This window comes from Rhyacophila brunnea, unplaced genomic scaffold, assembly GCF_057557595.1.
Source record: "Rhyacophila brunnea isolate RB1 unplaced genomic scaffold, BYU_Rbru_1.0 scaffold_4, whole genome shotgun sequence".
Taxonomy (NCBI): Eukaryota; Metazoa; Arthropoda; class Insecta; order Trichoptera; family Rhyacophilidae; genus Rhyacophila; species Rhyacophila brunnea.
This window is the reverse complement of record NW_028233068.1, coordinates 56,241,970-56,256,467: the sequence shown is the minus strand read 5'-3', so window position 1 is coordinate 56,256,467 and position 14,498 is coordinate 56,241,970. Positions and strand designations below refer to the sequence as shown.

Genomic DNA, 14,498 nt, shown 5'->3' with positions numbered 1-14,498 from the left:
TTAACATTATTTATTTTCGTAATCAGCGCTTTATTATTTGTTGGCTTTGATACCGATTCGGGCATCTCCAGATACACAAAGACATCCCCAAATGGGGACCATACGGGGGTGTCACAGTACATATTATTATCATTACCATGGCAATAATAATGAGAGTAGGGAAGGACAAACAACATAAATTGAATCATTTAGAATAGGTAGGTACTCACAAATTAGGTACCTACGTGTCCAGTGCGGACATCTAATTTTAGGTGGTAGTTAGTCATAGATTATTAAATAAATACGGTGGTAGATGTATATTACAATAATGTTAACCAAAGCATCACCATTGTAACATAATATAGGTACATGCATACACTACAATAGCATACTTAGTTTCGGAAAATTATACAGCGTTCCTGTTCGTGAAATTTTCCATTTCGAGCACTGGCTTAGAAATGAACTATGATTAAACCAGGGGTTCACTGAAAGTGGCCCTAACTTTTGTAGTTTGTGACTACCAAAATAATTGAGAAAACAATGTTAATGTGTACTTGTGTTCTGAATAAACAATAACTCGAAAAGTTCTGAGCGTTGTATTACTGGAAATAAAATAAAACTGTGTTACACACCCGGATATACATAATCAACGAGAACGACTAGAATTAATAACATGTTACTAAAAAAGTAAAAAGAAAAAAAAAATCTTAATTTTGTACTATCGAGGGGTGCTAAACACCATCACCTGAGCTACCCGACACCTCCCTAGGTATGTCAGTACCTACTAATCTTTTTAAGGCTCCAACACTACTAAAGTTGGATGGGGGTTGCGGGATTATCTATGATTTTGAGCGTAGGAACTTGGTAGAAAATAAAGTGTTATGTTCCACCTCTACGCAAACGCAATCGTAAAAAAATCGTAGGGGATGAAGAGAAGAATGATCGGCGTCATGGTGCGCAGCTGCGAACCCGTGTATGTCGAAAATGTCTCGCTAGGGTGCAAATTTGTGCAGGATTGTAAATTTATCATCTTCCAGGTAAATAGTGAATAAAATGATGTGTTCTAAACGTTTTGTGGGATGTGACTTATCACTAAATTGTTTTCGAATTGTATAATTAATTGCCCATATTGTGTCATCTTTTATGTTGCTACTTTATAACAGATAGCTTTTTTGTCAGTGTTTTGACTTAGGAAGGAGTTATTTTTCTATTTTATATGGTGACAATATTCATTTCATTTCATCACACGGCATGCCTGATTTTTGATAAAACCTATACCTACGAAATAATGTGTCGTTCATTTATCTTGTACAATGTACACAGTTGCGTTTGACCTACTTTTACATTAAATTATGTTCGTTGACCTATAACAGATGATACCGTGAATTGTTTTTAGTAACAATCACAAATGATGGAGCTAGTATCTTCAGTTTACATTCCAATATTTCAGTTTTAATGCAGGATTGCAATATTTAAACGTGAAATAATATTATTTAATGATACCTATACCCGACTCAATACTAAGAAAATGATCTTTGTTAACTAATTAGGTAGGTACTGTCAAAAAGTACCTACTACAGTGATTGCGAACCTATGGTACGCGAGATGATTTTGCGTGGCACGCGAATGTTTTGTGTTGAAGAGAAAAAAATAGATATATTATTATGATTTAAAAGATATTTTTTTACAAAAAGTTTTACAAATACATAACTAATATATATTATTATATAATATTAATATTGCATATTTTCTTCGGTTTTTAATAATATTTATCAATGACAGTACATAATTGACAGATCGCATTGTATAAAAAATAACAGGCAGCTGATACTCTTGAAGAATAAGCATTATAATTAATTGAAATTGCATAGATGGGTCCTTATGTTTTATGCGTCACATAATATTATAGCATTGACCTTATCAGGCGGCGGGGTAAGCCGTGTCACGAACGTCTAATTATGATCGATTTACAATGCTTGATACCACTGCAGCAAGAGGATGCATTATCTGATCTGAGAAATTTTGGCGTCAATTTGTGCATAAAGAACCAAACTAAGTAGATATTATAGTAATATTACTCAAGAACTCAATTGGTTATAATTTTTGATTTTTTTTGCTCGAACTACTCGAAAAATTGCTCGGCACGCCAGACAGTCAAAAAATAATATTTGGGAATTTTTAGCACGTGTACGTTCTTTTATTTTGTTAACTGTCAATTCATGGTGGAACTGCATTGTATTGTTGTTTTTATTTAATAAAACGCATTTTTTTTTGTAGTACTTATTCCACTTTTAATCAATAGATTAGGACCGGTTTCGTCCGTCTCAGAGAGACATTTTCAACTGAATACATTTTTTTAAAACAATATTTATCAAACAAAATCCAAAGCGATAGAAATAATATAACAATAGGTACATAAATAATTATCCGTCCAATAATACCTTCCCAATAACAGATTAATTTAAAACTAATGAGGTTGGACATTATTATTTCATACTTCGTCAGGGGCATTAAACAAATTATTTTAAATATTAACAAACCACAAAATATGAAACAATCTAAAATTTGAATTCAATACTGGTGAATACTAAAGATAGATTAAATAAACTTAACCAAAGTGGAATTTATCTATTAAGTTGTGACTCTTGTGATGCCAAATATGTTGGACAAACGGGACGTTCTTTTAGGATCAAAGAACATTTAGCCTGTGCCAAAAATGGTAATGAATCTTCATCTTTTGGAAATCATTTAAGTTTAAATAATCACTCTTTTAATATCAGTAAAAAATTTTAAATCCTGCATTTGAATCAGAAATCTATAAAATTGGATAAACAGGAAATCCTAGAAATTAATAGGTATAAAATTTTTGCCCAATTCTAATCTGTTAAATGATCCTACCCTATTTAATATTTGGGATTGTTATAACATAACTTTATATATTGTACATTATTTATTATTTTAATTTTTATTTAATTTTGGCTCATATTTTGGTTGTATTTGTTTTTGTATTCGATCTCACTACAATTGTAAATTTTGACTAATCATAATTATTTGTTGATATTAATGTTATTGTAAGTGTAGATTGTTTCATATTTTGTGGTTTGTTATTATTTAAAATAATTTGTTTAATGCCCCTGAGTAGTATGAAATATTAATGTCTAACCTCATTAGTTTTAAATTAATCTGTTATTGGGAAGGTATTATTGGACGGATAATTATTTATGTACCTATTGTTATATTATTTCTATCGCTTTGGATTTTGTTTGATAAATATTGTTTTAAAAAAATGTATTCAATTGAAAATGTCCCTCTAAGGCGGACGAAACCGGTCCTAATCTATTGATTAAAAGTGGAATAAGTACTACAAAAAAATGCGTTTTATTAAATAAAAACAACAATACGTGTACGTTCGCCATCCCTGACCTACTACATCTGTCAGACAGTGTTGCCGTATTTTTAACACCGAATTATAGTACGCGGTCTGAGAAATTAGTGTTTTGATAAAATATGGTAGGTACCTACGCGTTGTCTTCTGTTGAAAATCTATTGGTTTTTAGTTTCTGACAAAAAATATAATTGGAATTTGAGAAATTCCGATGACATTTTTCATTTAACTCTTCGGCCAAAAAATTTCATCGGCGAACTTGAGAAATTTCTCTATTACGAAATTATGGTACCTATGGAAATTTTGGTAATTTTATAGTAGGTCATCTATATCGTTTTTGTGATCGATGTCTTTTGGGACGATAAACCAAACCAAAACCTAACACAACCTACTGAAACCCAAAAATAAATACGTTTGGTTTTTGGTCCCAAAACAATTTAATCAAAATGACGATATATCTATGACTAATAGTATTACCTTAATTTTTAATGTAGAAATCGAATCATCAAGAAAAAAAATGTTTTTGTTTTCCGATACCTATTCAAAATTATATTATTTTGGGTGTCTATAGGTATCTTATTAATATCGTACATAGTGCGCGGACGAAAACTATAGTACAAGGTTAATACTATAATTATAGTACGGTTGGTTGGCTGGTTGGGAACACTAGTTTTCAAATGTCAAAAGGGAGTTGAAAATTTTAACCATACATATTATTTATTAGGCTTTCAGAAGCCCAGTATGATTTCTAGGGTCCAAGAATTAAATAAAATACATTTGAAAATCATATAATATGTTTTAATCTTTACTCCGACTTTGACACCTTCAATAAACCATCATGTGTCAGTAAATGTCTACCTATTAATTTCAGAATCTGCCAGGTTGTGTGACAAGTTACATGAAGATATCATCATTTCTTCCAGTACTTGAAATTTTTTTTGAACTATCTGGTAAGATTTAACGCAATTAATTTTACAATACATGAATTAAATCACAATTCGATTCTAATAGTCCACATTAACAGATTTTTATTTTTACGAAAAATGGATGTTAGCCACTTGCTCAACCTATTAAGGTCTATTCTCTGGGTTCAAACAAACATTAAAAACAACATTTGAATTCGTCAGACTCGAAATTCGAACACGGGACATACGACATTTAAGCCGACATGTTACCGCTCGACGTTATTTAGATAATAATTTAAATAACACGTTAAATAAGTAATAGTTACTAGATAAAAAAAAACATGACATGCAATTGGATTGCTACAATATTTAGAAAGATTTTTTTTATCAACGTAATTAACATAATGAGATCCCCGGGGTTCCAGCGGCTAGCTCAGGAGTCCATCGAACCCCGGATTCACAAAAAAGAGAAATTCAAACGGTTGGAGTGTAAATAAAACACAGTCCTTCGTGCTCGTAACGTGATATTGTTTATATTTTACATTTTTAGTTTTACAAATTATATTTGGGATTTTTACAGTGGTAGTCGTCAGGTCCGTACCTATCGGAAAGGGGACGCTTACTAACATCCTCTTTTTTCTTTCTTTTTAAATTCCTCGTACCGACGCCATCCAGCAAAAAAAAGGACTCTCGTGATTGGCCAAATTTTATCGCGTGATCTGTGATTCGGCGAATCACGAGCCTGACCCTGGCGCCGGCGCGCGAGGATTTCACGCACAATGCGCGGCAAAATTTATTATATTTAAATCCTTATATTTAGTCTTAAAATTATCGCTTTCATCCATCATCATTTATACTTTTTAAATTAAAAAGAAATACTTACGTGGTTGAGCAAGGAATCAGATTAGATGTTTTATGAAGCCGTTTCTAGAGGTCAGGGTTACGTTTCGACTTAAGCTACTAAATGATTATTTTACACCGGGAGAAGCCCGCCTGTAACAGGGGTGCATCATTCGCCCCATCTGGATTAAAGTCGAAAGGTACGCCCTGATCTCATCGGCCACCCATCCAATTCCTTGTTCATCCGTTAAGTACATGGCATGATAAACAGTTTATAAAAGAATTCAACTACAATCTAACTATTCTAACATAAAACTCTATACTTTAGCTCTATTTTTATTATTTTCTATATTTATTTTGGTTTATTATTTTCAGCTCAAAGCAATGCTTTCGCGATACTTTTGAATAGGTCAGAGTTTGATTTAATTTCAGTGTAGTACATTTATTTTGTGTTACTTTGTTTTAATTAGGTTTTCTTGTTATTTTATTCGTTTTTATTAGTCAGCGGAGGGGTCGCGAAGCTGCAGTCTTTGACTCTCGCGCTTTCCAATCTTTCTTTTGTATTCCTAGGGGCTACATTTGTAGACGTTTGGCCCTCGTTCGGAATTATTATTTCGTGTTATGTTTTTCTTCTTCTGGTGCAATAGGAGCGTACCTCGTTTGGCGTCGTCTGCCTTTGCAACCAGGGCGTGGTAGTGGCGTTACTATTGAGCCAGGCTCGTTCCGAGCAGCGGATATCTTTCTGTGGAAAGTTTTCCACTGATCTGCTGGTCTCTGGAGTATCACCTCATAGATGGACAGGTACTGTGTCTCCATCTGTTCCTATTACTGCGGGCAAGGCATCGTATAGCGGTACAACGGCCAGGCTCGTTGACGGCGGCACGGCTCTCCCACAGGTAATAGGATGGATGTTTACAATAAGTATCCTTTTCCCTTTCTTTTTTTTTTTTTATAGATGGTTACACTTCGGAAGTACCTCTTGTTGTTTCACGATCTTTCAGGCGTCACGTCCCTAGTCTCTCCATGAACCTGCGCGAGAAAGGAGAGTGCGCACTCTCCACACCATCAAGCTTTGGTATCATGAATTTTCGGCTACGCTGCCTTTGGATGCGCTTACTTCGAGAGGTGGCTCCCTTTGTGCTTCCAAATTGTCTTCATCTGTATTTATTCTTTCTCTTTCTTTAGTAATTTATTCGTTCATTAGACTTCCTGTACTTTAAATTTATTCGAGTTTACTTTATTAATTGCTCCTACCCCATACATTAAATAGCTACTAATTTTATATAAAATCTTCCCATTGTACTTATGGTACTTACTATCACATTTAATATCTAATACCCATAATTATTTTGCAACATTGTATTGACTGTATAAATCACATTGATATTAAAAATTGAAATATTCCACCCTCTCATTATATTTATTTCTGAATCAGTACACTTAAAACTGTGTAGTTAACTTTATTTTTAGTGAAACCCATTTTATTTAAAAAAAAATTGTTGTTTCGTTTTACGCGCCCGACATCCTATTCCAAAGGCGCGCCGCGCCGATTTACGGTGCCTCTCACGTTTTATTATTATTATTATTTTTTTTTATTATTGAAACCCCGTTGAGAAATTTACGGCTTATTGACTCATTTTTTTTTTTTTTTTTTTATCACAAGCATACAATCTCTACTTTCATACCTAATTTTAACTTATTATTAAAATTTAACATAACAACTAACACTTTGTCGAGTGACGCCTTATTATTCCCGTTCCGTTTTCGCTGTGTTAAATTTACGATTGGTAATTTGTAAAGAAATAATAGGGACGGTAGTGTACTATTTTCCTCGTTTCTCTTTGGATTCAAATTATTAACACGGCGTAACTTTGAAACAGGTTTCGCGCTACTGTAGAATATCCTCTTTCCCGTTTATAAAATTGTTTGCGATTTTCAATGTTAATGTTTTCGAATTCATTCATATTTACTTTATTTGAACGGAAAGAATTGGCGTCACTTTGCGGAGCGTTATTTTTAAAACTAGAATGTACATTTTTCTTACTAACGAACTTAAGATTATAGGGCTCAGAAAGTGGGTCCTTAATTAACTTTTTATCCGTAATTAGAAGAATTTCCGGATATTTACGATTATTATCTTCACTTTTAACTACACTGTTTACACTGAAACTTCCAACAGCAACTCGGCGTTCACCCTTGACTAGAGGGTTGGCGACTGGTCCTGCTTCATCTCCTCGTGGTCGAGCCTGCGTCCGTACAGCTTCTTCGATTCATCTCAGCTTGCGCGCCTTCTCAGCCCTCTTGTGAGGCTCCCTAGCCTCGCGTTTCCTTTTTCTCTCCTCACCGAACATCCCGTGGTCGACTAGGGTACACATGTTAGTGATACCCTAGGAAAATTGGCATTTTGCTCGCCGTTTTTCGTCGTGAGTGGGCCGTGGCCTCTACGAGCCCTCCTCGCTGGATACCGTCGATGATGTGTCTGGTCTCCATAGGTGGGATTTGTGCAGCCATTCGTCGTACTGGAGACGCGCTGGTGCTACGGTCTCCAGCACGACGCTAGGCGCGGTCAGCTCCGTATGTGGACTGTCTTCGAACACCAGAGGGCCCTCCCGGTTTGATGTTGGAGACAGCACTTCTTCTTCGATAAGGGTTACGTCGGAGTCCGCTTTTTAGTTAACCATTTCTTGGTTGTTCCGGCTCCTGGATCGTCAACTTTTATTTAGCGTTCGCGGGCGTAAATTTTATTTCGCAGGTTCGGAAGAATTAATGCGATTCTTCACGCCCCATGTTGCCAGGCGCCATTTGAGATCCCCGGGGTTCCAGCGGCTAGCTCAGGAGTCCATCGAACCCCGGATTCACAAAAAAGAGAAATTCAAACGGTTGGAGTGTAAATAAAACACAGTCCTTCGTGCTCGTAACGTGATATTGTTTATATTTTACATTTTTAGTTTTACAAATTATATTTGGGATTTTTACAGTGGTAGTCGTCAGGTCCGTACCTATCGGAAAGGGGACGCTTACTAACATCCTCTTTTTTCTTTCTTTTTAAATTCCTCGTACCGACGCCATCCAGCAAAAAAAAGGACTCTCGTGATTGGCCAAATTTTATCGCGTGATCTGTGATTCGGCGAATCACGAGCCTGACCCTGGCGCCGGCGCGCGAGGATTTCACGCACAATGCGCGGCAAAATTTATTATATTTAAATCCTTATATTTAGTCTTAAAATTATCGCTTTCATCCATCATCATTTATACTTTTTAAATTAAAAAGAAATACTTACGTGGTTGAGCAAGGAATCAGATTAGATGTTTTATGAAGCCGTTTCTAGAGGTCAGGGTTACGTTTCGACTTAAGCTACTAAATGATTATTTTACACCGGGAGAAGCCCGCCTGTAACAGGGGTGCATCAATAAGATAAAAAAGAACAATCTTTCAAAATATTGTAGAAATTTAATTATTGTTATTCTAAGGCCCTCCTCCCACGGCGCAACTGAAATCTGACAGAACTGGTTTGTGAAGGAACTCATAAACTGGCCAATGTGATGCTTCGCACACGACGCTACTGAAACCACTTGAAATAATAGTCACATAACCTCAAACTGTCAAACTGAACCATCAGCTGTTTTGTACAAAAACCGACAACACGCACGCTGCTGCGTTTATTCGAATAGAATTAGGTTATTTCATTTTTGCTTATCTTGTACTTTTTACGTTTTGGGTTGTTAATGATTTTTATAGCATCACACATGTTCGCAGTGCGGCCAATTTTGGTAAGAAAATATGATTTTTCACCGAATCTAATGATGTTGGTACCACTGTTTTACGGTGACTGGAAACTTCAGAGACCGCGCGACTAGCATGTCGCGTCTCTTCGCGACCGTTTTGAAGCTGAGAGATTCCAGTCTCGCCGTCAGCGAGCCGCCATTGAAATACATTAGCTAGATACTGGCTGGAATTTTAGTTTCAGTTCCATCGGACTTCAATTGCGCCGTGGGAGGATGGCCTAAGATTCAACTGAAAACTTGACAGAATGAAAAACTATCCTTCAATAGCCAATATTTTGCAATCAACATGTATGTTTGAATCCAGGGCATAGGTCCATAGGCCCAATGTGTTTAAAGAATGACTGACAAATAATAATCCTCATTCACGTTGAAGATGACTATTATTAATTGTCTTTTACGTGAATGCTTTGCAATAATAATTGCCATTCATAGTTTCATGATTATTGGATTTCACATGATTATAATAATATGTACCTACTTAGCAAAAGTATTGACATAACCTTTTACTACATAATAATTATAATAGGAATACTACATTTATATTTAGTATAATTTATTAGGCTTACCATACGTCCCGGTTTCACACATTGGTCTCGGCCGGTTTGGGATTTTGTCCCGGCTGTTCCGCGTAAGAATGATTGTCAATAATAAACCGTCATGATTGACCGTAGTAGCATATTTATTATGTGATGAGACAGCGGGGAAGGGTGCGGACTCCAGCAAGAAGTGCGGACTGGTACAATAAATAAATAAAATAATTTAAATTTCTGTTGTAGTTCAACATACTTTAAACCAATTTTTGGTGGTTAAATTTGTTTCTTTGCCATATATCCCGTTCCTGTCCCAGTTTAGAGTTTCATAATTATGGTAAGCCTAAGTATAATATATTTTTTTGCAATATTTCAGCTCAAATTCAAGCAGTGTTTCCGGATAACTGTTGTAATAATGGACATGCAAAAAATTAAGGCTAAAAGAAAATGCAATCAACGCGGCCTTAGGAATGTGAATTGGCCCTCTATGGATTAAAATTGAAAACATCTTTAAACCTTTTTTATTCCTTGCTATGGAATCAAAGTAAGTGGCCTGTCACAAAATATATGGCGACACCATTGCAAACTGAAATCAACGGTGGAATTACTCTACCGACTACATCATACAAATTGTTATTTAAATTGTGGCTAGTCTACATAATATTATGTACGTTGATCGGGATCAATTTATGAATAGAAGCAGTTCAAGACATTGAATTTTACGCATGCCCAGCCATTTTGGGCGAATTGAAATAATAAATTGGCCAACTTATATACAATTTACCAGCCAATGGAATAGGAAAAGAGCTTGATGATACATGATGTTAATTAAAATAATGAAAATCACTGCACAATTGATATTTCTAAAAGATTTAACAAAACTTATAAGTAACTGAGCTGTTTTTAAGGCATATATTATGTACAACTCTATGATTTTAACTGTTGTATTGTGTGTTGTGTTACATCATGTTATTTAGATCAAATAACAAATTAATGACAAAGATCATCACTATCGCAAATATCTGAAGTCTTCCCTTTTAGATAATTGACTAGAATTAACATAAAAGTTGATGATCTTTAAAGTATAATTTGAATAAACTATTTAATCCTTTCTCAAATATGAAATTAGATCATGTCGAAGAGTGGGGTGATAAAAAACAACATTGATATTATTGACTGCTTATATTTTGTCGCGAGTTTGAAATCCACAATGAATTATGAAGATAATAATTATAAATCAGGCATTATGGGATTGACGGACAAGTGTGCAGACACTGCCAATTGATAAAACATTAACTGAACGAAGAAAATATAATACAAGCAATGTATAAAATCACCCTGGATGTGAGTGACGGCCGCTGGACACTGAGCGAGTCGCAAAAGATTGGAATGTGTGGGTTGTCGGTATAAAGAAAATTGAAATAATTCAATTGTGAAGACTAAAATAACGTTGAATAAGTAAAAACATTGCCAAGATATACCATAGTATAATAAATGTATACGTACAGTCAATCGCGAAAATAGGTGGTTAAGTAAACATTATGAAGATGTACTGAAACAATCTGAATCGATGTATAGGTATACTGTAATAATATAATAATAGCCTATTGCGATGTTGAAAAAAGACTTGCAGTAAAGTAAGCATTGGAAAAAGTGCATCGTTAATAATATACTGATAGATACTTCGGTAACGTACACTTTAGGCTTTGAAAGTATTGGTCAGCAGTCGCGGTGAGAAGCGGCTGAGAAGCCATGCGTTCATCGGAGGGAGGACCGGTAAGCTAGTCAAGCTGTGGCTGGCAGAGGAAACGGAGTGGGGGGCGGGCGGGGCCGGCGTGATGAAGAAGCAGAACGTGCGCACGCTCTCTTTGATCGTGTGCACATTCACATATCTGCTGGTGGGCGCCGCTGTCTTCGACGCCCTCGAATCCGAAACAGAGAAGAGACGCTGGGAAGTTTTACAAGGTAATTATTCTAAAGCTATCTATCTTTGTAAAATAAACCATAGTACATACAGTTCTACGGTCAGTTGCCGTTATGTCAGGCAGACCAAGATTACTTAAGTATATTATTTTAAAAATGTAAAAACAATTTTTTGTAAAATCGAAGTCTTCTGTGCATAAAGCCGTAGTTCTAAAAGATCCAGAATGCGGATTATTCTATCGACGATAATTTTAGTGACACTAGCGATTGAGATTATAATATGAATGTGGTTAATATTGACCGCGAAGAAAAATCTTACAGTGAAAATAATGACAATATTCCGATTAGAGCAATCGACCGACCAGGTAGGAGAGGAACATCTAACACTTATTCTAGACAATGATTCAACATACAAAATCAGCCTGAATCCATACTGTTCACAAAAATGTTAGGAAAAAATTATATCGATTATTTCGATCCAATGATGATTTGTATAATCTTATAGTCACTTTATGTACCTAGTGGAAGTCCACTTGCAAATGGTAACAAAAAATAGTTGGCGTACAATTCTACCACCCAGGATAACATAGGGAACAAAATAAATAAAAATATTGAAAAGAAAATATTCTCGAATAAATGTGCACATCTAACCTTGCCTTTATGATGGCTGGCTGTGTATGAATAATATCGACCTCGGTAACATTACGTAGGATTTTGTGCCGACTATGTGTGCGTATGATAGCTGAGGCCAACTTTGCGGCATTCGAGAAATTTGCACCGTCATATGGGGAGCGGGATAGTCCCGACTCTTCTGTAGACTCATCCATTTCAATTCGTGACACTCAGTATGCGGGTACACAAAGCGCTTAACGTCAGCGGACAGCAGAGCCAGTCCAAAAAACAAAAACAAAAAAAAATTCTATTTTCTTTAAGCACTACGGTGCATGGTTGCAGCATCAGTCCCGTGTGGCTCCGTCTCGGGGCGGAATGAGCACTTAAAATCACTTCTTTCAGACACGTTTAAAGCGTCATAGAAAGCGACCGTTCATATCCACGGCTGTGCATATATGACGGGTGGTGGTGGGAACTTTAACGTGTTCTATTAGCTGAGTGGGTAACGTGTCAGCCTATAACGCCATAGGTCCAGGATTTGAATCCCGGGTCTGGCAAAAAAGAATCACATGTTGTTTTTCAATGTGTTCGGACCCAGGAGTATGGACCTAATAGGGTTGAGCAAGTGGTTAACATCCAAAAACAAAAATCTGTTAACCTTATCACTGCCAGCCAATTTTTACTAGGTGGACACTTGTAGGCCAACTATTTTTGGAATAAAATATATCCCTTAAAAAATATGAAATAGGAACAGAATGATAAATATTTGTGAAAACTTACCAAATCAACAAGTTTCTCGAGTTTATTGTGAATATTTTCACACTAAAATGATAAATATTGTTTAGAAAATATACACAAATAGTCTATTCAGAAATTATGATCTTTACTAGAACCCGCGAGTTAACTCGTTCGTGGTACTGATCAGCCTCCACCTGTGGAAGCCCATATGATCTTAGGATCGGACATGGTAAAAAAAAATAGATACCTGACAATGACCAAGGACAATTTTTATCATAATGAAAGCACAATTGAGTATTTTTAGTATGTTTTATACCTTCTTTTGAATTCCTAATTATTGCACAACTAGCGTTTTGTAAGCATATTATTATTATTATGGTCGCATTGAACGTGTTAATTTATAGTATATTGTAATTGGTTGCGTATTGCTGAAATTTTCCTAGATTGGATCCACTGACATCCAAATCGCTATCAAGTAGTCATCGCATCAACGGTACCTCGGCATAAATACTAATCTCTGATACCCTCTAATTTCAGCTATCGAGTACATGGTGATAAGCAAGTATAACATTTCTCCTGAGGATTTCAAAGTTATGGAGACGGTAGTTCTCAAGACGGAACCCCATAAAGCCGGTCAGCAATGGAAATTCACCGGTGCATTTTACTATGCAACTACTGTTCTTACTACCATTGGTAAAAAAAATTAATTCAATCTATTCTGTATAAAAAGATAAGGGCTCAATTTACCGAGAGCTTACCGCGGAGAAATGTCAGATTTTTTTAGTCAATACTTGAAAGTATCTAAACGCCACTTTTTGAGCATAGACAACCATGGCAAAACCGCTATTATAAGCGTAGACAATAAGTACGGTCACAGAGAACAGTGAAATATTTTATTAAACTTAATAATTAACAATACAATTATTACGTTGGCGACAATAAATATGTAATAAAATATGCAAGTTCCTATTTCTTTCGAGCGTTGGTTATATTTTGGCTTTTTTTTTTTTAAATAAAGCTACCTCTTTGTCAACCTTGTAAATGGCTAATTTTGAAACAATAATAATTAATGTCGTCTACGTAAGCCAACGATAAACGCGGTTGCAATGCAGATACGTTTCATAAGACACTTATTTACATATTATTCCAAAGTTTTTTCGTTGGCCTTCAAGACAAGTAATAAGATAGTAGTTATAATATATTGAGTTGTAGTCTACCCCTAGGTTGAACGCATAACCAAGAAAATTAAGATTAAAAAAGATTACGAGGTTAGTTTGGTATTAATATGAAAGATAACACGCTTCATGAATATTTATGATAGGTATATTATGCCGAAACGTAAATTTTAAGTAGGAAAAGTGGCATTTTAATGAAAATCAGTGACGTTTAATTTCAATTAGTATGAGCCGTTTTATCGAGGCTGTATTGACCGAGCCATTTGTTTGTGGAAGCGAAATGTTTTCGTGGGGCTCATAAACTGGAGCCTGTTTTATTTATTATACATTTAATTAAATGAATACGGATACAGAATACTGACTATGGAAATATATTATAATCTTATAAGAACAATCACTAATCAAAGAGTAAATAAAAGCCATCCAAGCCATTTTCACTCGTATTTCTTATTTTATTGATAAAATTTGAGTCGGAATTATCTGAAATTATAACAATGTCATTTAGTTAACACGGCTCAATTTTATATAAAAAATATTGTTATCTATAACGTTATTTTGAAAAATGTTTCTTATTTTCGCATAACTATTTAGAGCGTTTTTATACGAAGGTTTAAGGCTCGCACAA

At 35.2% G+C, this 14,498-nt stretch overlaps 1 protein-coding gene across 1 annotated transcript in view; it reads left to right on the top strand.

The window, feature by feature from the left end:
• Window positions 1–895: 895 nt before the first annotated feature.
• The window catches only part of LOC147067543 (uncharacterized), a 31,350-nt gene continuing 17,747 nt past the window's right edge, over window positions 896–14,498 (top strand). The window contains exons 1-4 of the mRNA XM_085954423.1: window positions 896–1,016; window positions 4,236–4,314; window positions 9,802–11,390; window positions 13,236–13,391. Of these exons, the coding sequence (XP_085810549.1) occupies window positions 11,264–11,390; window positions 13,236–13,391 (283 nt within the window). The 5' untranslated portion in view covers window positions 896–1,016; window positions 4,236–4,314; window positions 9,802–11,263. The remainder of the gene's footprint in view (window positions 1,017–4,235; window positions 4,315–9,801; window positions 11,391–13,235; window positions 13,392–14,498) is intronic.